Here is a 23,521-nt window from a genome sequence, read left to right as displayed (position 1 = left end):
GATTAACAGCTGGATTCAGAGCTCTAGGTTTGCAAAGACTGCCAAACAGAAAACACGTGAAGAAATAACTCAGTATCCGCTTCTTTATCTGCACATATTTTATGCAGCTTCCCCACAATTACTGTGGGATGTCATTAGCAGGGCATGAGAGAGTGGAACTATGGCTTGGCATGAAAGAGGTCACCCTGTTTACTGTTCTTCCTTTTGTCACTACTCTGCTTTGAATGAGAAAGGCAAAAGGAGGGAAAGGAACAGAGATACAGAGCTACCTAGCACTGCTGCATCTCCCAAGCAACTACAGCCTTTAAAAAAAACAAAAGAAAAAAGGTAGAGAAAAGGCCATGCATTCAGGAGTCTTCTGCATTAGCCAGATGTGGGTACTCTCCCTCCTCTGTGCAGACTTTAGTTACGACAGCCTCTCTCAAGGATCTGACAAATCCTTAAGTTTTTCTGCCCTGGTGTCATTTTCCAGGCCAAATACCTAAAGACAGTACTCTAGTATCTGGAATACAGTCTTAGTCTAGCTCTGTTTCTCCTCAGTTCAGTGCAAAAACATTACCACACTATGAAATTACTGCTCTGTGCTGTCTTCTGGAGAGCATGAATATTCCATTGTAACATAACAATACCCAGAGATAGCTTACAGGTAATTAGTTTGATCTTTGCGCCTTTCACACTTTCTGCCAGTAAAGAGCTTCCCCAAGTTTGTGCATACAGGATTTTATCAATTGCAGCTCTGAAAGAGGTAAGAAAGGTTTGGATGATACCATTTTTTCACTCTGCTATTCATAAACCAGGAGGTTTGAGTGGGGAAATGTTTGTTACCCCAAGATGCCTGCCCATTCCAAGCTGTTGGTATGGACAGCAGACACCAACACATCTGCAAACTAAAGAGAAACTCCTTAAAACAATGTGCTCTTGTTTTAGCAGGCGACAACTGCTGGTTCATATCTAGGCATGTAAGTCCCCCATTCCACAGAGAAGTTGTGCACATCACTGCAGAGCTACTAATACAACTCAGTGTCTCTCTTAGGGTTTACATTTGGTTCCTGTAGGATGATCACATTTCCCATGTCCTATGGTATAAAAAGTAGATGTGTTATGGATGCTTCTGAACTAAAGACTGTTTCATTGACTGTTATTTTGGAAGACTGGATTCAAGAACATGGAAGATTCCCTCAAAACTTACACTGCTAGTGAATCTGAAACTAGCTAGGATTAGCATGTCCACCACCTGCTGGAAACTCTAAAGAGCATATTCAAGAAGGAATTCAACTCTTCTGTACCCAGGTCAGTTGTTGGTAAATTGTAAAACTTCAGAACCACTAAAACAAAAAGCCCATTGGAATGGGCTGCCCGAGGAGGTGGTGGAGTCACCATCACTGGAGGTGTTCAGAAGGAGACTTGATAGGGTGCTTGGTTGCATGGTTTAGTTGATTAGGTGGTGTTAGATGATGGGTTGGACATGATGATCTTAAAGGTCTCTTCCAACCTTGTTTCTTCTATTCTATTCTATTCTATTCTATTCTATTCTATTCTATTCTATTCTATTCTATTCTATTCTGTCAATTTAAAACAAATCATTGCTGAGATAAGTAAAGAACCTTTGTCCTCCTGAACTACTCCCTGCCTAATAGCATTTCCAAAGTGCCTTATTTAACTGAGCTGCTGTGCAGCATCCCACTGGACTGCACCCTGCAATGCACTGCACCACACCCTGCATTTGTCATTGCAGTTCATCTGCTCTGGTGCCAACCCATAGGCACCATCAGCATTGTTTAAATGGTGCTGGCTGGAATCTGTTAACGTCCCACTGCATCCACCGCCTGTAGATCACAATTACCAACAATTTGGATTGACAGATGTCCAGGTCTTTAGATTTCATCATCTTACAAAATGTAACAATAAAGTCAGGACAGCGTGGAGGACCACTAACAGCTTCTTCCTTTGTAACCAGCACAGAAAAAGAACACTGTAAGACAGCCATCTCTCTATCATAAGAAAACAAAGCACCAAGCTACATCCAAAGGTATCATATCCTATTTGACTTCTTAAACAGCACTGTCAAAGTGGCATTTGAGTACCACTCGACAACCTATTAAGCTTCATAGCCCATAGCTGTAATGAAAGACAACACATCTCCCAGTCCCCGCTTCATCCTTGCACTTAAGAATAATGAGCACCACTCTGCATCAGCCCATTCAAACACCTGGCTTCAAAAGAATGACCCATTTTTTTAACATACTATTAAACTTTCCTTTGCACATCCAGGTTTGGTCAGAAAAATGTTAAGTTACAGCTGTGGTAAGCTCTAGTACTCCCCTGCCTCAAGGACAATATGTCACGTGAAGCTCAGATCACTATTTCATCTATTACATTTTGTAACATGATACAAGTTTTTGATAATAGCAGTAACATGTAAAATGCCCATGGCTGTAAAAATGTCAACCAACTTTTATGGCTTTCCTCTTCATATGAATATTCAGTCAACCATCCGTCCTTAGCTCCACTTCAATCCTGAAAAGGAAAAGATGAAATAAATTAATGGATGTGGGTTTTAAAGGTTCATTAGTTTCTCAAGTATTGTTCTATACGTAAATAAAATCTAATTGTGGACACAGTAAAACAGAGGTCATAACAACAAAGTTTAAAATAACTTTAAATAAAACTTCAGAAACATGACAAAAAAATGCATTGGAGAAAACCTTGTTTCTTCTTAACCAACAATTTCAGTCACTGCTCTCAGCGCTTCTAAGTCCTGAGCTGCTACTTCAGCACACTAAATCCTAACTGCTTTAATCAGTCTTCAGGGCCCATTCTATATCAGTACCCTATGTTTGTACAGGTAAACTTTCCAGCAGTTACCGAGCTTGAATATTCTCTGCTGCTATTTCAAAATGTGCTTCCCACATATAATATGACATATCTGGATAATAACACATTAAAAGCCAAAATACATTTATTAGTGAGCCCTATCAGCACTGCAACCATGGAAAATAACTGTGCAAGACATTACCAATTTTGAATACTTATTTCCTGAAAGGTTTCCTACGGATTACTTTAGTTATATTTTCATGTGAATCTATTAAAAAAAAATGTTTATAGAGAATAGAATAGAATAGAATAGAATAGAATAGAATAGAATAGAATAGAATAGAATAGAATAGAATAGAATAGAATAGGTTGGAAGAGACCTTCAAGATCATCGCATCCAACCCATCAACCAATCCAACCCACCTAAACGACTAAACCATGGCACCAAGCACCCCATCAAGTCTCCTCCTGAACACCTACAGTGATGGTGACTCCACCACCTCCCTGGGCAGCCCATTCCAATGGCAAATCACTCTCTCTGTATAGAACTTCTTCCCAACCTCCAGCCTAAACCTCCCCTGGTGCAGCCTGAGACTGTGTCCTCTTGTTCTGGTGCTGGCTGCCTGGGAGACGAGCCCAACAGCCGCCTGTCTACAACCTCCCTTCAGGTAGTTGTAGAGGGCAATAAGGTCACCCCTGAGTCTCTTCTTCTCCAGGCTAAGCAGCCCCAGCTCCCTCATCCTCTCCTCATAGGGCTTGTATTCCAAACCCCTCACCAACTTTGTTGCCCTTCTCTGGACTATACTTTTGGGAAGCTCCTTCAGGTTTAAGAGAATATATTACAAATCCAGTAGTCCAACTTTTTTTAAAGCCTTGGTGGGGGACACACCCTTCAGATGTCCAATATTTACATATTTTAAACATCTTGCCAGAATATGCGTATAGATCTGGAAGCAAATGCTGCTTACATATGTCTCTCTTGATAATACAAATAGTGTGAAGTCAAGAATCTAAATCCACTCTCAGAGTTATTATACAAACAATCTGCCATTATTTTTACATCATTCGAAATAAGGTCATCCTTCAAATCACAGCGAAGCATCACCTGCCCACTTTTAAACCACAACCTAGTATTTCATTACTGCTGCATATGCAACAACATGACTAACAGGTTTCCAAATAGTAAGCAAACTTCTACACTGAAAACAAGAGCAGAAGCTCCCTTCTGCACAAAAAGTTAGTAAATATTCATATACTGTGCTAGTATTACACTGACTAAACATCATGTTCTTCATTCTATTTCTAATAACATACAAAGATTAATAGAAAAATAATAAAATACTAAGGTTAATAGAAATATTCATATGAATCATAAAAGGCTGCAAAATTACCACAAACACCAAGCCAATTAAACATAAGTAAATATTGTAGGTTTGAAGCATGAAAAATACTGTATGACCATTTGCCCCATCTCCCACATAACTTGCACTGTCTTTTGTTTGTTTTTTTTTTTTTTGTTTAATCTCCCTTGGCACTGATGGTTTTCTTTGTTGGTTTTGTTTGTTTGTTTGTTTGTTTTTTTAACTGGATACTTGAAGAGCCACCTTTGAGTTTCTAGATTCTCTTTTTCTGTGCTAACATTCAAAAATGGGGCAAGTGCCCCAGGTTTTCTACATCTTGGATTTACAGGATGTGGTTATCCAACCTGAGCAGTCACCAAGTTCTTTAAAATTAAATGCAGTGTATTCAAAAAGCTTCATGGGGTCTCTGCCTGAGAAAGACAGAGTTTGACCTTTAGTTGTTTCCATTCTCCAGGTTTTCTCATCATTACACCTCCCTATATGCACACAAACACACACGCTCCTACAAAGCAACTTAGCTTCAGGTTACACATGAGCACAGAAGTCCTATTAGGTTACCGTGGCTATGGTGATAGAGCAAACATGGGGGGGGGTGTTTCAAAACGTTTCACACAAGGCTCTCCACTCAGCCATAGCCACAGCTGGTTTTCTGTTATTAAATCATGTACAACAGCCCTCATCACGAAAAAAACTACTTCATTAGCAATGACAAATAATTAGGTTTGCTTATTAATTCTCTTCAGTTTTGCACAATTTATCAAGCACTTCATTGCCTATGTCCTTGCATTACTGGGGTGCTCTCCTCCATGGAAGAGTTCTTGCCTGTCCAGGGCTGGACCACAAGCTCCAGCAGAGCCATTGCCCCACAACACTGCTCCACCACGATACAAGTAGTTTGAGGATAGGACAGGGGTACCCCCTAGCACTGACTACCAGGGTAATTTATGGCCAATGTGCGCAACACACATGCCACCCATACAGACCACAAGCCTCGCTGCAACTATTGTAGGCTGCTTTTGGGGAGTAGATGAAAAGCAAACAGTTAATCTGAAAACAGCATTTAACTGGCAACTCCACAAATCTGTCACCTGATTTTCAAAACAGCTGAAAAGCTGCTCCTTCAGACAAATTACTCCAAAACTCCTATGAAAAATGGGACCACCTGTCCTTTCAGATCTAGTGCATCCATTCTGCCATGTTTTTGCCAGCGTGAAACCTGCTTTGGACTTGCAGCTTACTGTGAAATCTCAGTTTCTACTGTCAGAAATATGATAGTAGATGTTAGAAGTCCAAATCGAAGTATGTCAAGTGTTTTTTATACTAAAGGAAAAACCTCTACAACAAGACACTTCCAACCAAAGGCTAACCATCATCTTAAAATCCTATCTTTAGACTCCAGGAGCTTATAACACATGAATGCCACCAAACATCATATTCCTCCTCCAACAGCAAGAGAAAATCAAATAGAAATTACAACACCTAGTCCATTTTGAAAACCTGTCTTGATCAGAGCAAATGCCCTGGTAGTCCCACCCTGGCCAGCATTTCCACCCTGCAGTGGAAATGAGCCAGAATCATGAAACAGAGTAAGGAACATGAGAAGGATTTCAGCACAATCATGTTGAGCATATTTTTAGGCAATCACAGGTCACTATATCTGTACAGGTACCCTTGTTTCTACAAATAGAACATTTTTGAACATATAAATCCACATTAAACCAAAACCCAAGTTCACCCTGCTACTACTTTCACATCTCTTTTATATACTATTGATTTTTAGGTGAATTCCCATTAAGGCAGTCACAAACTATTCCTTGTGCTGTTATCTCCCTTTTCTAATTCAGATAGATGTGGGAACACATATTTCAAAGGGACCAACTCATTTGAAAAGTTAATTCATTCCTTGAATCAGGGTTTGTTAACTTTTCTCTCCACGAAACAAACCTCACATTTGGGCATAACTGTGTTTCTCAATCACCTTCTTGTATCATTTATTTTTCCTTAAAAGTATGCACTTTTCTTCTTAAAAGCCCTTTTATCTGCACTTACACTTCTGCAATCCTTTTCAAGGGCCCTGAGTCACACTACATTTCCACAAAGACAGAGGATGACTTCTCCCAAATTCATGAAGACCATCCTTAAGAATAGGTAAGGCAGAATTCATTGAAGCCATGGTTTCAGTAGCATTCATAGAAACAAGGGAACACAGGTTATCCTCAGTCCGGGGTTAAGGATGGCTACTTTTGTATTACTAGTAGCCACATACTTGCCCTTTTTCCTATGTTTCCAGTTCATGCAGGGAAATTCGTAAACTCCATAAAGAAGACATTCTGCAGAAGCTCGAGAGACACCTTAACCAATAGCTACAGATTTGCAACAGCCCTTGACATTTAAAACTGATAAGGGAAGGGACAGGCTGAAATACAGTGCAGCATTGCACTGAATCAGCATACCCAAAAATCCACCTCAATTGCACTTTGAGTGCCTCCTTTTCTTGCCTTGAGTTTAGCCCCCAGGATCTTCGTATACAGAGTTCTGTACCACTGTGTAACTGCTGTATTTATAGACCTCATAAGACCAAAGGAGCACTTGCTGTGCATTCTGTTACTAAATAACTGCTAGCATAAACTTCATTCTGTCCTCAGCTAAAGTTTTTGCTAGTCTTTGATTGTGATTTCTGTTCAAACAAGGCAAGTGGATTTACTTGAAAATGCCACACATACACCCCCTCCCGCCAACATCGTTATTGCTCTGACAGTGTCATAACAAAAATATCTTAAGCTGCTCAAAATATTTCTGAAAATTAACTTAATGCTTCAACTTCTGGTTTCCACTGGTATTTTAATAAAGCTAAAGAGAAGCAGGAGGCAGAGAGTGGGATGCTTGTTGCTAGGCAATACCTAGCTCTCCTGAACTCCTACAGACTGAAATATTTATCCAGACTCCCACGAAGAATGACATCTAGCATAAAGAAGAGATTCTGAACACACTTACTGAAGTGCATCATGACTCAAGGTAAGAAGCAGCAGCTTTGCCACCAGCTCAGCCTCTGGAATACCAAAGATGAGGGAGGAGGCTGAAGTCTGGAATGTGAGGAGTGTGATGCAGCCTGCCCTGATTTCAGCTGAGCCTTATAGGATGATGCCTCCAACACATTCACACCAAACTAGAATGATCTCAATGCCACTGGGCTCTTTGGCAGCTCAAGAAAATGCATCCTTCACTCACCTGACTGTATAGCTGTGTTGGTTTTCTGTTCACATTTTTTTCCCCATATCATTATGCCCTCATCATCAGGCTTCCACACACAAAAAAAGTTGGACTCGATATGGATGAGCAACTCATTAACTGAACATAACACTTTCACACCATGTTCCTCCCCATTTTCCCTTTAAAAAGGTGTGTTCAAAGATTAAACTTTCAAGCAGCGCTTCCACAGCCTTTCAGTAGATATTTAAAGGAATAAACATTTTTCTTTATGGGGTCTTTTATTTGACATTACTTAATTATTTTGAATTAAACAGCTCCAAGGTTAAGACGCATAAAGTCTGGGACCCAAAGATTAATTCCAAGAACTCTTTGTTCTCCCTAGAACTTAAGGGTCTGGTTTGACAAAAATACATATAAATACAATACATTTCATAATTTCAGAGAATTATTGCTCTGAGAAAGATGTCTTTCAATAATATTTAAAACCCCCTGCAACTGTGTCAATGCACACAGATGAAGTTAGAAAGTTTGTGTGTATTGTAAAGGTTTTTGAAAGGTGAATTAAAACCTAGGGAAGTAATGGAGTCCTCAGGTGCCTGGATTTAGGTACCCATCAGTGGTCAGGCTTGAAGAGCGCAATAAAATGCACAGAGCGGAAGAAAATACTTCTCGAATTCCATTCAAAATTTCGATTCTATTCAGGGGTAACTACTTTTAGAATTTCTGTTCTAAAAGTAGTTATCCTTGACACCTCAGTTGTTTGAATGGATAGCTCTGAAAGCTTGATATTCCCTTCACAACTCTAGCTTAAATAGAATGACTGGTTTTCATCAAATCTAAATAAAATTTTGATGAACGGAGTCACACATCACTTAGGACATCTTCTCTGACAGAAGGAAATGTTCATGTTACAGCGCACACAGTGCAAGGTTTCTGATTTCACCACCTATTCCTGGCACACAGTTCAAACTCCACACTAGAGTTAAAATTTTATTTAATTTACCAGCCTGCACACAAAGTCAAAGAACTTAGTGGGCCTTTTCCTGTAACAAGAATTACAGCTATATATAAGTATAAAAAATAAATATACAGCTATAAAATATGGATATGGATATAAAAATTATATATACAGATATATACATGCACACTTTAAAAAAAAAATATATATACACACACGTATATGTATTTCTACACACACATGCATATTATAGAATCACAGAACAGTATTGGCTGGAAGGAACCTCTGGAGATCACCTAGTTGGCCTCCCTGTGGTGGGTTAACGCCCGTTCTGAAAACAAAAACCAAAGCAGGGTGGAGGGCTTGCGGGTGCTTTGCCCTCCCTGCAGGGCGTTTCCCGCCCCGGGAAGCTGAGTCTGTTCCACTCCCCGCCTCCCAGCCCAGCTAGGGTATAAAAGTGAAGGCATTGGAGTCATTAGCTCTCCTTTTGGCTCCTGCCTCTCCTGGATGAGAGCTACTGCGGCTGCCCTCCTGCTCCTCTGCCACGTGGTCGGGCCTGATCCTTCTCCCTGCTGCCTCCACGCCAATTCAGAGAAAAAAATGGTTTTGCATTCCTCCTATTTGTCCCCCTCCCATCCATCCTTGTTCCTTGCCCTTGTGAACCTTACCTGTTATTGAGATTTTTTTAGTTTGGTTTGGTTTGTTTTGGTTTTGTTTAAAGAAAAACTCTTTACCTCTCTACTTCCAAGCCGACTCCAAATTATTGTTTGGTGGATTTGCTCCTTCCCCTTTTTTTTTCCCCTCCCTGTTGGGAGGGAGGAGGGGGGAGCAGGGGAGAGATTCTCAGCCTTGCCCCCATCTGAGCTCTTAACTCCCAGTTAAGGCTTAAACAATCACACTCCCCTACCAAAGCAGGATCACCTAGAGCATGCCACACAGAAATGCATCCAGCTCGTCATTCATGTACATGAATATAAAACAATCTGTACTTACAGCCTCCAACTTTTTGGTGAGTTGATTAAACAATTAAGACAATTATTGATTAAATAATTGTCCTAACCTGCCAAAAGTATACTTTCTAGTGTATCATCAAAACAACACAGGCTTTTCGGCCAAGCTGCAAAATACAGTTATGTTTCCGAATCCATAAAGAACTGGCATTTAAAAAGCAGTTGTCTTTTCCCCTGATCCTCAGACTTTCCTTTTCAATTTCAGGTATTCCTCAGCAAAACTGTATGTATTAATCTTCATATAATGACTATCTCAGATCTCTACTCATAAGGGCTTCTGAGCACCAGAAAGAAATTGTAAAACAGTAATACTTAAAATCTGGCTAAACAAATGTGAGTACTTAAAATAAAAAAGTCCAAGTGTGAAGTCCAGGAGGAAGGTATCCCACAGGAAAACCGCTCATGTTTCAAGTAAGACAAGAGGGAAAGGCTTATCAGTGATTCTTCCGTATGATCACAGTAGGGAAAGGGATAAAGATCAACCCTCACCAGCAGATCTTTTATCAAGAGACTAGACTTACTATAAAGACTGCACAAAGAAAGACTTAACTATACAGTTTTCACATACTTATTTTGCCCTGCTAATAAGGATAAGCATTAACAAATGCTATCAAACAGTCTCCCTCTTTTAACTTTTTAAGGTTTAATACCTTTTCTCAAACTAGCTTTATGCTCAGTCCAGAATTGAGCCAGCCCTTCATGCAGTACAGACTGCACTACTGACACTCTTTTCTCAAAGCTGCAATACTAATCTCTATTTATAGCCTAACACATTCAAGAATAAAACAATTTCCTTTACGGTCCTGTTAAGAAGCTGCTGAATATCAGAGACCATCAGAACAAGAAATCCTTGAACTTGTATGCAATTACAAATCAGATAACCACATCTTAAGGACCAACTCACCAGTTTCCCTAGGACAATTGCTGGAGCATCAGTTTCTGTGTGGACCATGCATGTGATGTGTCTTGTGGTGATGCCAACCTCTCAACTACCTGATCTAAGGGAGGATGGCTGAACACCTAAGACCCCATGCTTCAAGTCCAAAGAAACAAGCACAACTTCACTGCAGACTTGTGCCAAAATCTGCTCTTGGTCAACCTAGCTATAGTTATTTGTAACAGAGCACAGGTACCACAGATTCAGCTTGAAGTCTGAAAACGCACAAACGTCTGAAACATTCATTCTGCTTCAGATGACAAACTACACTTATGCAGCTCAAAACTTTTGTTGAGTCTCCTCATAGCTGCTTAATGAATGCAGTGATGAAATTCCCTGTGGGCTGAGGAAAGGCAGTACTAGGAGCTGAACATAACTACCCGTTATGTAGAGCAGAGGGCATTCAATTGTTGCCCCTCTCTTGCTCAAGAGGGAACACCAGGACAATGGAAAAATTGTAGTAGGAAGAAAAAAATGTAATAGTGTTTATATGTAGTAGCTTATATAAACCCTGGCATGTCTTCTCCTTTTACACTCTGCAAGATGTTATAAAGAAGTTAGAGAATGGTGCTAACCATCCTCCCACTGCAGACAAAATACAGCATGGCTTTCCCCTTAGCGCAGCATCAAGTGCACTGTGCCAATGTTCACAGCAAAACCACTTGAAGAATAAACAAAAACAGAATAAGCTGTACCCACTAAGCTTCTTTTAAACTAAGGAACAAAATTGTTCCCACAAGCAGCAGAGAAAGCTAAACAAGCTGCAAGTTTATACATTACCAGAAGGCGCTTGTAAAATCAGTATTTATGTCCCCATGGCTACCACAGGCAGCAAAAGCCAATGCCTTCAGTCTGGAGATGACCATCTCCCCAGAAGTGCCCAGAAGTGTCACCTGAGTCCCACCTCACTCTCAATCAGCACAAGATAAGTTAGCAAAAAACCAAACAAATTTATTTTGCTCCTCCGTAACAGGAGGTGGCAATAAGTATGAGGTGGTGTTGAGCTCTCCAGCTGGCACAGAGAGAGAACAGGCTTCCACAATTCACCCCCAAGTTGGGAAAAATGAGCAAAGAAAACCAAGCAAAGGCTGTTCCAGGTTCTAACACACACTTAAGAAACCCAACTGTGAGACCATTTCTAGGCTCACAGTTATGCTTCCAAGAGAAAGAGTCAGCAGCTGAATTCATTCTGCTCTATGTAGCAGGTAGTTCTGTTCAGCACCTCCTCCTGCCTTCCCTCAACCCGCAATAAAAGGCATTGCTGTATTCATTACATTTGCACACCTTCTTTTGTTTTCTGTTAGAAACATACCAATAAAATGCTTTTGGACAGAAACAGCATGCTATCTGTTTGTGAAGGTGTGGGTGCATACTCAGGCTCTAACCCAGCGGCGCTGTGTGACAGCAGTGATACAATTAATCAGGTTAAACAGTCTGGTTGGCATGCTACAAATGTGGCAGATGAGTATCTATTTTAATAGGAAGATACACTCTCTAAAGTTGATCAATTGACCATGAGTGTTTTCATCAATAAATTTTTAATGTCTTTTCTCGTAGCCTGCCCTTTCTTGAAAGTGGAGGCTAGCATTACTAATAATTATCCCTCAGCATATTGTAGGTAAAAAAGCACAGAAAAGGGAGAAATTCCACATCTAACATACAATTTTCCCATCAAGCGCTGACCAGCTCAAAACAGACCCACTATCAGATCTAATAGCTACAATTTTTCTAATAATTATTTGATATCCAGAGAAAGTCACTGAAGCATACTTGTGTTCTCAATGCTTTTGGAAGGAGCAAGGAGAGAGTAAAACCAGTAATGTTCCTGGAGAAGTTCTGCTGGAAACTCTCTATCCCAGCATTTCACTTTCCTGTTCAACATCTTCACCAATGACATTGATGAGGGGGCAGAATGTCTGCTCAGCAAGTTTGCTGATGACACCAAACTGGGAGCCTTGGCTGATACACCTCAAGGCCGTGCAACCATTCAGCAAGACTTGGACAGACTGGAGAGCTGGGAAGAGAGCAACCTAATGAGGTTCAACAGGGGATAAGTGCAGAGTCCTGCATCTGGGAAGGAATAATAACTTGCACCAATACTGTTTGGGAGGTGATCTGCTAGAAAGCAGCCCCATGGAGAAGGATTAGGGTTAGGGAGTCCCGGTGGACAAGGTATCCATGGGACAGCAATGTGCCCTTGTGGCCAAGAAGGCCAATGGGATCCTGGGGTGCATTAAAAAGAATGTGTCCAGCAGATCAAGGAAGATTCTCCTCCCCCTCTAGTCTGACCTGGTGAGACCTCGCCTGGAATACTGCATCCAGTTTTGGGCTCCCCAGTTCAAGAGGGACAGAGATCTGCTGGAGAAAAGTCCAACAGAGGGCTACCAGGATGATTAAGGGACGGGAGCACACACCTTATATGGAGAGGCTGCGAGATCTGGGACTGTTTAGTCTAGAGAAAAGAATACTGAGAAGGGATTTAATAAATATTTATAAATATCTGAGGGCTGGGTGCCAAGAGGGAGGGGACAGGCTCTGCTCAGTTGTACCCTGTGATAGGACTTGGGGTAATGGATATAAACTACAGCACAGGAGGTTCCACCTCAACATGAGGAGGAACTTCTTCACTGTGAGAGTCACGAGTACTGGAACAGGCTGCCCAGGGAGGTTGTGGAGTCTCCTCTGGACACTTTCATGACCCATCTGGATGTGTTCCTGTGCAACCCGTGCTAGCTTCTATGGTCCTGCTCTGGCAGGAGGGTTGGACCTTCCAAGGTCCCTTCCAATTCCTAACATCTTGTGATCCTGCGAGTACACTGTAAAGCTCATTTCAAGCCACAATTAACCTTAGAGAAAGGTGGATGTGTTTGGAGATCTACCTGATAAATACTTGGTCATATTCCACCAGGCTGCATAATCCTTGTCCTTTCTCTCCTTGTTCTAATAGCCTTTGTATCTTTGACAGAAGACAAGGTTACTCTGGTTCTTTTCTTGTCCTTGCTTAAAAAGAAATGTATTTGCTTCTCCCCTATCTCATAGTTCCTTCATCACCTAGACATTTTTGTGGGGCAGGGGATCATTTTGAAATAATTCAATGTACTATTTCATGCAGTATTCCATGGGGGGAATTAATCTACAAATCTGATTACATATTTAAGTGCAAAAACCAGAAGTAGTCCAATTTCCAAAGGTAATTTGTACTTTCCAGTCTCCTACTGAGATCACTGCAGCAGCCTGCAGGACTCGCCATCTGTATGCAGTAAGCCTGTGCCATTTTATCTTGCAGACCAACATGGACAAACAACCCTCTTAACCATGGCTCAGCAATTATTCACAGACAGAGCCCAGAAATTATAACCTGAAGAATAACTTTAGTAGATAATAGGTCTTACCAGTTGGTGGGTTCATCTCACCTACCTACAGACACCTGCAGCTGCACTAGCTGCCCTTCACAGCTCTGTAGTTAAGGGAGAGAAAGAGGCAGCACGAGGGCCTGAGTCACTGTCATTGCAGCCAGGCCAGCAACAGCTCTTGATTAAAAAGTATTTAAAATAACATGGTACTCGGTTTTCTGGAGAGTGAAGGGTACTACAAGTTTTAAGAGCTTCAGATTTTGGAGCAAACCTTGTGTTCTTTTGTCCTTTCAAACAAAACCACCAGGTTTAAAGACTTCTAAAGTTGTCATTTTCAATGGATCCAAGCAGACTTGGAAAGGCATCCCAGTTTTAAAAGAATTTGGAGAAAAGCAAAAAATTAAAGGAGAAAAAAAAGTAGCTTGAGATGGATAAACACTACTGTTGAGCAGGAACTGACACCACCACCCATGCTAAGCTTCCTGCCTACCAAGGTGAAGCACAGAAGTTGTACAAGAACACTACTTACCACCTACAGGGACACCACCACACAAAAAAAACTAAACTACAAAATAAAAGTCAGAAACTAAGGGTGGTGAGAAGTCTCATTGCTTGGTTTACTATACTCATAAAGAAAGTGCTCCAAAGAAACAACCTCGTATTACACAGAGGAGAACATAATCTTGAAGACCAAAGATCTGTACCCTGGAGCCTGTTCAGGCTGGCCGCTCCCATACTCTGTGTCACACCAGCAAAACCAATCAATCCCAAATTTATGCTCCCATCATTCCCATTACAAGCTGTCAAGTGCACACAATGCATTCAAGGAGTCTTTCAAGGAAGAGGTTGCAACAAATAAATTAATAAACAGCATTAATAAATAACTCAGCAGCAATGAAAGACACAAACATGAGAACAGAATACCACTGAGAAGATCTTATTTTTATTTTCAGTATTCCAGGTGCAACAGAAAAACAACATAGATGTGACAGTACAGAGCTGTTTTGAATGAGGCATGCCTCTGGCAAACCTCAAATACTTCTACTCAACACACTTCAAACTACTCCTGGCTCACCACCACTATCCCTAACCCCTACGAACCATCCTGACTCAGAAAAACACGAACGACATGAACTACACTCATCACTTCCCTGAGGATTAAGTTCAGCAACCACTCAACAATCAAAGCTTGTTTTCTGTCAATTCCCTTTGATTATTTTTTTCATTTGTGATTAACATTTCACACAGTTCATGAGTTAAACTGTCTAACAAAGCAATTTAACTGGCAGTAGGAGTAAGGTGCTAGCTGAATAGAATACAATTAACTAGGTTGCAAAAGACCTTCAAGATCATCAAGTCCAACCTATCACCCAACACCATCTAATCAACTAAACCATGACACTAAGTGCCTCATCTAGCCTCTTCTTAAACACTTCCAGTGATGGTGACTCCACAACCTCCCCGGGCAGCACATTCCAATGGCCAATCACTCTTTCTGTGAAGAACTTCTTCCTAACATCCAGCCTAAACCTCACCTGGCACAGCTCAAAACTGTGTCCTCTTGTTCTGGGAGAAGAGACCAACCCCCACCTGGCTACAACCTCCCTTCAGGTAGTTGTAGAGAGCAATAAGGTCACCCCAGAGCCTCCTCTTCTCCAGGCTAAGCAACCCCAGCTCCCTCAGTCTCTCCTCACAGGGCTTGTGTTCCAAACCCCTCACCAACTTTGTTGCCCTTCTCTGGACTCGTTCCAGCAACTCAATATCCTTACTAAACTGAGGGGCCCACAACTGGACACAGGACTCAAGGTGTGGCCTAACCAATGCAGTGTACAGGGGCAGAATGACCTCCCTGCTCCTGCTGGCCATACTATTCCTGATGCAGGCCAGGATGCCACTGGCCCTCTTGGTAACCTGGACACACTGCTGGCTCATGTTCAGCCTACTGTCAACCAGTATCCCCAGGACCCTTTCTGCCTGGCCACTCTCCAGCCACTCTGTCCCCAGCCTGTAGCACTGCATGGGATTGGTGTGGCCAATGTGTAGAGCCTGGCACTTAGATGTGTTAAATCTCATGCTGTTGGACTCTGCCCATCTGTCCAGCCTGTCAAGGTCCCTCTGCAGAGCCCTCCAACCCTCTAACAGATCAACTCCTGCCCCCAGCTTGGTGTCATCTGCAAATTTACTGGTGACTGACTCAATCCCCTCATCCAGATCATCAATGAAGATATTAAAGAGCATGGGGCCTAACACTGATCCCTGGGGGACACCACTAGTGACTGGCTGCGGCACCATTCACCACCACTCTCTGGGCTCGGTCCTCCAGCCAGTTCCTAACCCAGCTCAGAGTGCTGCTGTTGAAGCCACAGGCTGACAGCTTGGCCAGGAGTTTGCTGTGGGTGATGATATCAAAGGCCTTGCTGAAGTCCAGGTAGACTACATCCACAGCCTGCCCAACATCCACCAGGCAGATCACCTGATCATAGAAGGAGATCAGGTTGGTCAGGCAGGACCTGCCCTTCCTAAATCCATGCTGGCTGGGCCTGATTCATTTGCCATCCTGTAAGTGCTGTGTGATTGACCTGTTCCATAATCTTGCCTGTCAGGCTGACAGGCCTGTAATTCCCTGGCTCCTCCTTCTGACCCTTCTTGTGGATGGGCATCACGTTGGCCAGCTTCCGGTTTTCTGGGAGCTCTGCAGTGAGCTAGGACTGGTGGTAAATGATGGAGAGCAGCTTGGCCAGCTCATCTGCCAGCTCTCTCAGCGCCCTTGGATGGATCCCATCCAGTCCCATGGACTTGTGGGGATCCAAGTGACTGAGCAGGTGTCTAACTACTTCCTCCTGGATTATAGGAGAACTATACTGCTCCCTGCCTCCCTCTGCCAGCTCAGGAGGTCAGCTGTCTGGAAGACAACCTATCTTGCTATTAAAAATTGAGGCAAAGAAGGTGTTAAGTACCTCTGCCATTTCCTCATCTTCAGCTACTATATTCCACTCCATGTCCACCAAGGAGTGGAGGTTTTCCTTGCCTCTCCTTTTGCCATTAATATATTTATAAAAGCATTTCTTGTCCTTCACAGCAGTGTCCAGTCTAAGCTCCAAATGGGCTTTTGCCTCCCTAATTTTTTTCCTAGATGACCTAGCAACATCCTTAAACATTCCATGGGTTACCTCTCCTTTCTTCCAAAGATGATGCACCCTCTTTTTTCCCCTTAATTCACTCAGAAGTTCATTGCCCATCCAGGCTGGCCGTCTGCCCCGGCAGCTCATCTTCTGGCACATTGGCACAGCCTGTTCCTGCAACCTTCAAGAGTTCTTCCCTGAAGTAGGTCCAGCTCTCCTGGACCCCTTTGTTTTTAAGGGCTGTATCCCAAGGTACTTTCCGAGTTAGTTCCTTGAGTAACCTGAAATCCACCCTCCTGAAGTCCAGAGTGGAGATTTTGTTGCTGCCCCTCTTAGCTTGACTGCATATTGAAACTCAATTATTTTATGGTCACTGGACCCCAGACAGCCTCCAACCACCACATCTCCCACCAGCCCTTCTCTCTTTGTAAAATGAAGGTCAAACAAAGCCTTACCTCTGCTAGGTTCACACAGCAGCTGGGATATGAAGCTATCCTCCATGCACTCTAAGAACCTCCTAGACTGCCTCCTCTCTGCTGTGGTAAGTTCCCAGCAGATATCAGGCAGGTTATATTCACCCATAAGAACAAGGTCTGGTGATCTTGAGACAGCCTCTAGCTTTCTATAAAATAATTCATCAACCTCTTCATCCTGGTTGGGTGGTCTATAACAGACTCCAACCAGGATGCCAGCCTTGTTGGCCTTCCCTCTAATTCTCACCCACACTCAACCTGATCATCCTTAATCTCTAGCTCCATGGTGTCTCGAGCCTCCCTAATGTACAGGGCCACCCCTCCACCCCTTCTCCCTTGCCTGTCTCTCCTGAAGAGCCTGTAGCCATCAACTGCAGTGCTCCAGTCATGTGAGTCATCCCACCACGTTCCTGTGATGGCAACTACATCATAACCTTCCTGCTGTAACAAGGCTTCCAGCTCCTCTTGTTTGTTACCCATAACGCGTACATTAGTGTACATATACTTCAGCTGGGCTGCTGATTTCACCCCTGTCTCCAGCTGAAGATGCACCTGGGGCTATACCCACCCTCAATTTACTGCTAGGAATACACCTTCCTGATATTTGGAAAATATGATGAAGCTCCCTAATTGCATTAACTACTGAAAAATATTCCTGTAATGTGATTAAGTAAGAGACAGCAAACAATTTTCACTGTTAGAATTATACTGTTTTCAAATGGTTGCCCCTCATCTTCCATCAGTATCACTGAGCTCCAACTACTACTTTTGTTTTCACCACCACTTCTTTTCAGCATTACCCAACACAGAAACTCTGTAGCTGTCCAGATGCCAAGTCTCAAATGTCCTCCCATCTCTTTCAGGTTCACAATCCCTATGGCCACCCTTGAGACACAGCCCCTGCCAGACCTGCTCCCATTGAGAACTGACCCAGGCAGAGGAATCCTTCCCTCTCAACCTCCTTTTCTACCTCTCTCACTGCCAGGGCAGGCTTCTGAGAGGTGAGTCGGCATTGCAAGGTAGCAATCCCTCCAGCTCAAGCATGGTTGTCCCCTGTGCACCCAGATGTTGGTGCTACAATGGGCACCTTCAGTCACAAAATTCGGGAGTGTGGGGCTGTAATCTGGACCACCCTGTTCTCGCTCCAGGGAGCAAGCAGTGTCATGTCCCACTCTGCATTCAGTGGCTTCAAAATAGTTTAAAATTATAACCTAAAATAAGGCAGTGAAGAGTTTGTGAACCCAACAGTCCTCTGTGACTTGCTCCACCTACCCTCATCACTCCTCTTACAACAGCTCTTGCTTCCACCCTCTTCCCTGAGCCTCTTTTCTTTTGCTGAATATTCTAGCAACCCTCTCAGTTTCACTGAGACTGCCTTTATTCCCATAAAAAAGACAAATTCTGACTCCATCCTCCTGCTTAATCCATCACTACCTATGAAAGACTTCAAAGGTGGGTTTTGTTGTTTTAACACAAAAAGTTAATTATTTCTTCTATATGCTAAATTATACATGCTGATTATTCACTAGATACCAATATTCTCCTGATTAAATGATTCTGGTCTCCATATTTTGAGCTTTCAATACCCTGAATTCACTGCTAGCAACACAGGTGACCGGTACTACTCCGAACCTGAAACCACACCTGCCTTGCACAACACTCTCCCTATTGAAAAGGTTTTGTTACCAAGACTGAAGCAATTACAAAAACATTGCTACAGCAGCAAACTTTAATTAGTAACACCACCATACACAAAATACTGACAACAGCCCAGAGGTAAACAGCAAGTATCGATCTCCTGTGAGGACAGATGGAGAGAGTTGGGGCTGTTCAGTCTGCAGAAGAGAAGGCTCTGAGAAGACCTTATTGTGGCCTTCCAGTATCTTAAGAGGGCCTATAAGAAAGTTGGTGAGGGACTTTTTAGGGTGTCAGATAACAACAGGACTAAGGGGAATAGAACAAAAATAGAAATGGGTAGATTCAGATTGGATGTTAGGAAGAAGCTCTTCACCATGAGGGTGGTGAGACACTGGAAGAGGTTGCCCAGAGAGGGGGCAGAAGCCCCATCCCTGGATGTTTTTAAGGCCAGGCTGGATGTGTCTCTGAGCAACCTGATCTAGTGTGAGATGTCCCTGCCCCATCCCAGGGGGGTTGGAATTAGATGATCCTTAAGGTCCCTTCCAACCCTGGCAATTCTGTGATTCTATGTTGCAACAGTAAGATGTTCTAAGAACAGCTTTATTAGAAGCAGAGGTGGATGCAAAAGTCTTTGTGACACACATAAGGAATACTGCAAACAGCCAACAGTCCCATAAGTGGCAAATGTCATCTTCCTAATGGTATCCCCTACAGAGTTCCATCCTGTTATCACAATTAAGATTCTGTAAAAAATGCCCATTACGAATATCTATTTTTAATTAACTATAATTCAGTCATCTAATATGAAGCAGGTTATAATTTGCTGATTTTCATACAACAATGAATTAAGGATTAGAAAACAAAACCAAATGTTAGTCTCTGGGTGAGAAAAAGGAAATCAACCCAATTTAATACGCATGGGAGAAAATAATCTAAGCCAATAAAAATCACACATTTTCACTACACACATCAACTTTTATGGATAAAATGTAAACCACTAAAACCAAATCTTCCAGAAGTATAAAAAAAACCCCATGAAAACAAAACAAAGACAAAACCACCAATAAACAAAACACAAAAAACCCCAAACAAACAAAAAAGCCAGACAACAAAAATCAGTGTTAAACTCCTTAAGTACAGAGAAAATACAGAAGTAAAAACAATGTCTACATATTGGATCAGGTTTTTCCAGATCCTTCAGGGGTGAGTTGAAGAAAAACATGAAACAAAACAAAAGAAAGTGTGGACACATGAAGAAACCCACACAGTGAATGCACATCAAAGGATTAAAATCCAAACTGCTCCCACCAGAGCTATGTTCAGCACAGGCTTGTTACCAGCCCTCCCTGGCCGATTAGGTCTTGCAGCTGAAGACTTACAGCTGGGGATGGCAAACAGAAGAAGGCATCTTGCATTTAAGGGCCATTTTCTCCAGCTGCATCACTTCTATTCTTAGTCCTACTGATGCATATGGTCAGATTATTTTGCTTTTCCAGCTTCATTTTGCAATCTAATGTACAGAGGAAGCCCACTTTTCTTATCTCACTTTCCCTTATCAACTGAACAAGTGACAAAAACACAAGTTCGGTCTGGTGATTCATCCGCCTGTCTGCGTTCACGTCCTGCTGCTCACAGCAGGCATGCTACAATACAAGTGTCAAGCAGTCAGGAAATCTCAACAGGCCCCTAATCTTTAGGGTATCAAATATGGTAAGTCATCCTCTTGTAAGGAAAAATCTCATGGACTGGGGCCAGCGGTTTAAAGGGCTTTGACAGGCGGAGAAGGATTAGAAAAAGGCAGCACCATTTCAAAATGAAAAAGCAGTGAGGTCTGGCTTCCTAACAAGCAAATCCAATAAAAAGCCACAAGCTTAACTGGAAACATCTTAACCTGCAGAAAGTCAGCAAATAGAAATACAGTTTTAAACACACAATGAAAGAAATAATGTTGTGCCTTTTTTTGCCATGTTGTTTTTTCTTATCAGGGTTTGAAAATAGCCCATAAGGAAACACTACATGGAACAAGTTCAGGAGGAGCATATTATCTAAATACAGAACCACATTTGTACTAATATCCAGGGATGATATTCACAAACATGTTATTACTGTCTTGCAAATGCTTTCAAAGTAGACAAGCATCTGTAGGCTGTACCAGGGATGCAAAGCAAAAGTTTGCTGAAGATCAGCACAAGAGTCATGGCAACAGCAGTGCCAGCTGTGTCTTCTGAGCTTTTCCATGCTCTGTACCCAGCACTCTCAGATGAGGGCAGTTTCTGTGTTCAGGAAAGGAAAGGAGAATAAATTCACATGATAAAAGATTGAGCAGACAGGTATAATATGCCTCCCTCCCCTTCCTCTTGAGGAAGGCAATGAAGGTAAGTTGAGGTCTGTTACAGAGCTGGAGCAGTAGGTGGCAAGAAGATGGAGCAACACAAACCTCCATACACGGGATCATAAAAAATCCCCTGTAGGCCTTGTAAAGCAAGGCAGAGCCCTCTGCCAGAGAAAGCTTTCTATGGATCTCAACAAGAGACCACTGCTGTGCTGACTCTCCCAAGGCTGAGCTTCCTGCCCAAGTCATCCTCTTCCCTCACCTCATCCTCTCCCCTCACTCCTGCTCCTGCATGCCGAGCTAGATCAAGACAAAACACCTCCTCCATAACAGTGAGGGGCATCAATGCTAAATTAAACCAAGCTCCAACCAGCCATTCAACACTACCCTGAGCTTAACCTACAACCACCCTGGAGGAAAAACCCTGCCAGACCATGGTATTTTCCATGCTGTTCCAAAACAGAAACAATTTAGCAAGAGGGGCTGGCATAGCTAGGACAGTATCTGTCCTCCTCCTCCTTTAGTCATGCTAGGAGTATGCCAGATCAGGATCCTTACCACCTGGCCATCCTCTGCCTTCACACCTTCATTTTCTCTGTTGCCACCTGAAGAGCCATCAATGGAAAATTGACACAAATTGTAAAAACGAGGATGGCAGAAACCTCAAGAGATCATCTTGTCTCTCCCTAGCAATTCACACCACTGTGATTACCTCAAAAATCATTACATCTTTATTACATCCATTACAGACAAGCTTCGAGAACAGAATCACTGGACCTGCAAAGAAAAACCGCCTGTAGCACCAAGATTCATCCTAATTCACTCTGAAGACAAAACATCTGCTTTAAGTTACCATCAGGACCACAAACAGAACAAAAATAGTCAGTGTATGTGGGCTGGGAGTTTGCCAGAAGCTCTGATACTTCAATTGTTCCAACAGACATCTAGAAAGTAAACATTTTTCAATGGAAAATGAGGATTGAACCCCATACAAGACATGACTAATTCCAATAAATTCTATACCTTTTAAGGATGTTTTGCAGATAAATTATCACAGATTATGTCTGCAAAATGTTTTAAAGATGAAAAGCAACATGAATTAGCAATATGAATTATTACCACTGTCAAAAACAAGAGCGAATGTAAGAAAAATACATTTCCATACCTTGATATGATATGAAATAATACAGTAGTCTTTAAAATGAAAGAAGGGGGGGGAAAGGGGGGAAAACAGCCCATACACAGTAACAATCAGTACTCCAATTTCTGAAAATCCAGTTTTGTACACATGTACTATGATCTGTGCCCCACTGAGAAAACAACAGTAGTGGCAAAAGGCAGGTCCTTCACACAGAAGTCCATGCTCCCCTGGTTAAATTTATCTTCTGAAAGAGGCAAGGCTGTTGCCAACCATAGTCACACAAAGTTTCTGGATATCGCTGAACTCTCTTATAGTGGCACATCTGGGTCAACCTAAAGGTCCCTGGAGCTGATAATCTAATTGGTTGTGATCCCTAGTGAGACATTTTATTTCAATGCATCTCAAGGTATATGAAGTTGTAATAAAGCATAAACCTGTACCACCAAACAGGAAACACATTAATAAAAAATAGCAGTGAATGCCCTCAAAAGAACACTATTCTCACCACTAAAATGTGAATCCTTTTAGTACAGTAAAAGGACACTCAGAAATGGAGAAACCTCCAAGATAACCACACACAGAAAGTGTTATTACTTCATACAGACAACCCTAAATACCTCTGATTTCTTGTGATTTGATTATATCCAATCAATCACAGCCAAAGAATCACCCCAAATAATACCAGGACTTCTTTTTCTATTTCATACACAAAACCCTTCCAAACTATTTTTAATTGAAATCCAATCATATAACACTAATATCATTTTGGCTATGAGATTCCTGGTCATGATACATAGTCTGTAACTGACAATGGTCAGACACAACGCTTCACTCCTGTACTGCACCATGGAGATGAACTGTCTTTAAAGAGGTACTATCATTATCATAAGCACTCATCTATACAGAGCAATTGGTAATTTATAATTATCTTCTCTTATATGCTACAGTCACCTAAGAAAACAATGCTGTTAAAAGCACTAACAAACATCAATACTCACTTGAGAAAGAAAAGGGAAGATGAAGGGAGAGAGCTAAAAGATTCAAATGCTACTGAAAAGTAGAAAGTGTAAATGAAAACATTTACTGCAACTCACCTTGCTGCATTTGCATTTTCTCTGCTTCTCAGAAATGGGAACAGTGGAGTAATAATGACAGTGAAGACCATCTAGCTT

The 23,521-nt window shown here is 42.1% G+C and overlaps 1 protein-coding gene across 8 annotated transcripts in view; it reads right to left on the bottom strand.

The window, feature by feature from the left end:
• Positions 1 to 23,521, bottom strand: part of KLF12 (KLF transcription factor 12) — a 291,208-nt gene that overhangs the window by 209,376 nt on the left and 58,311 nt on the right. For 6 of the 8 annotated variants that reach the window (XM_054163016.1, XM_054163020.1, XM_054163022.1 and 3 more), the window contains exon 2: positions 2,454 to 2,517. The exons of the other annotated variants lie outside the window; for them this stretch is intronic. In XM_054163016.1, coding sequence (XP_054018991.1) covers positions 2,454 to 2,474 — 21 coding nt within the window. In that variant the 5' untranslated portion in view covers positions 2,475 to 2,517. The remainder of the gene's footprint in view (positions 1 to 2,453; positions 2,518 to 23,521) is intronic. 8 annotated transcript variants of the gene reach the window in all.

The sequence above is a fragment of the Dryobates pubescens genome, chromosome 7 (genome assembly GCF_014839835.1).
Source record: "Dryobates pubescens isolate bDryPub1 chromosome 7, bDryPub1.pri, whole genome shotgun sequence".
In the NCBI taxonomy this organism is placed as follows: domain Eukaryota; kingdom Metazoa; phylum Chordata; class Aves; order Piciformes; family Picidae; genus Dryobates; species Dryobates pubescens.
The sequence above is the reverse complement of the archived record's forward strand: the minus strand, read 5'-3'. Positions and strand labels throughout refer to the sequence as shown.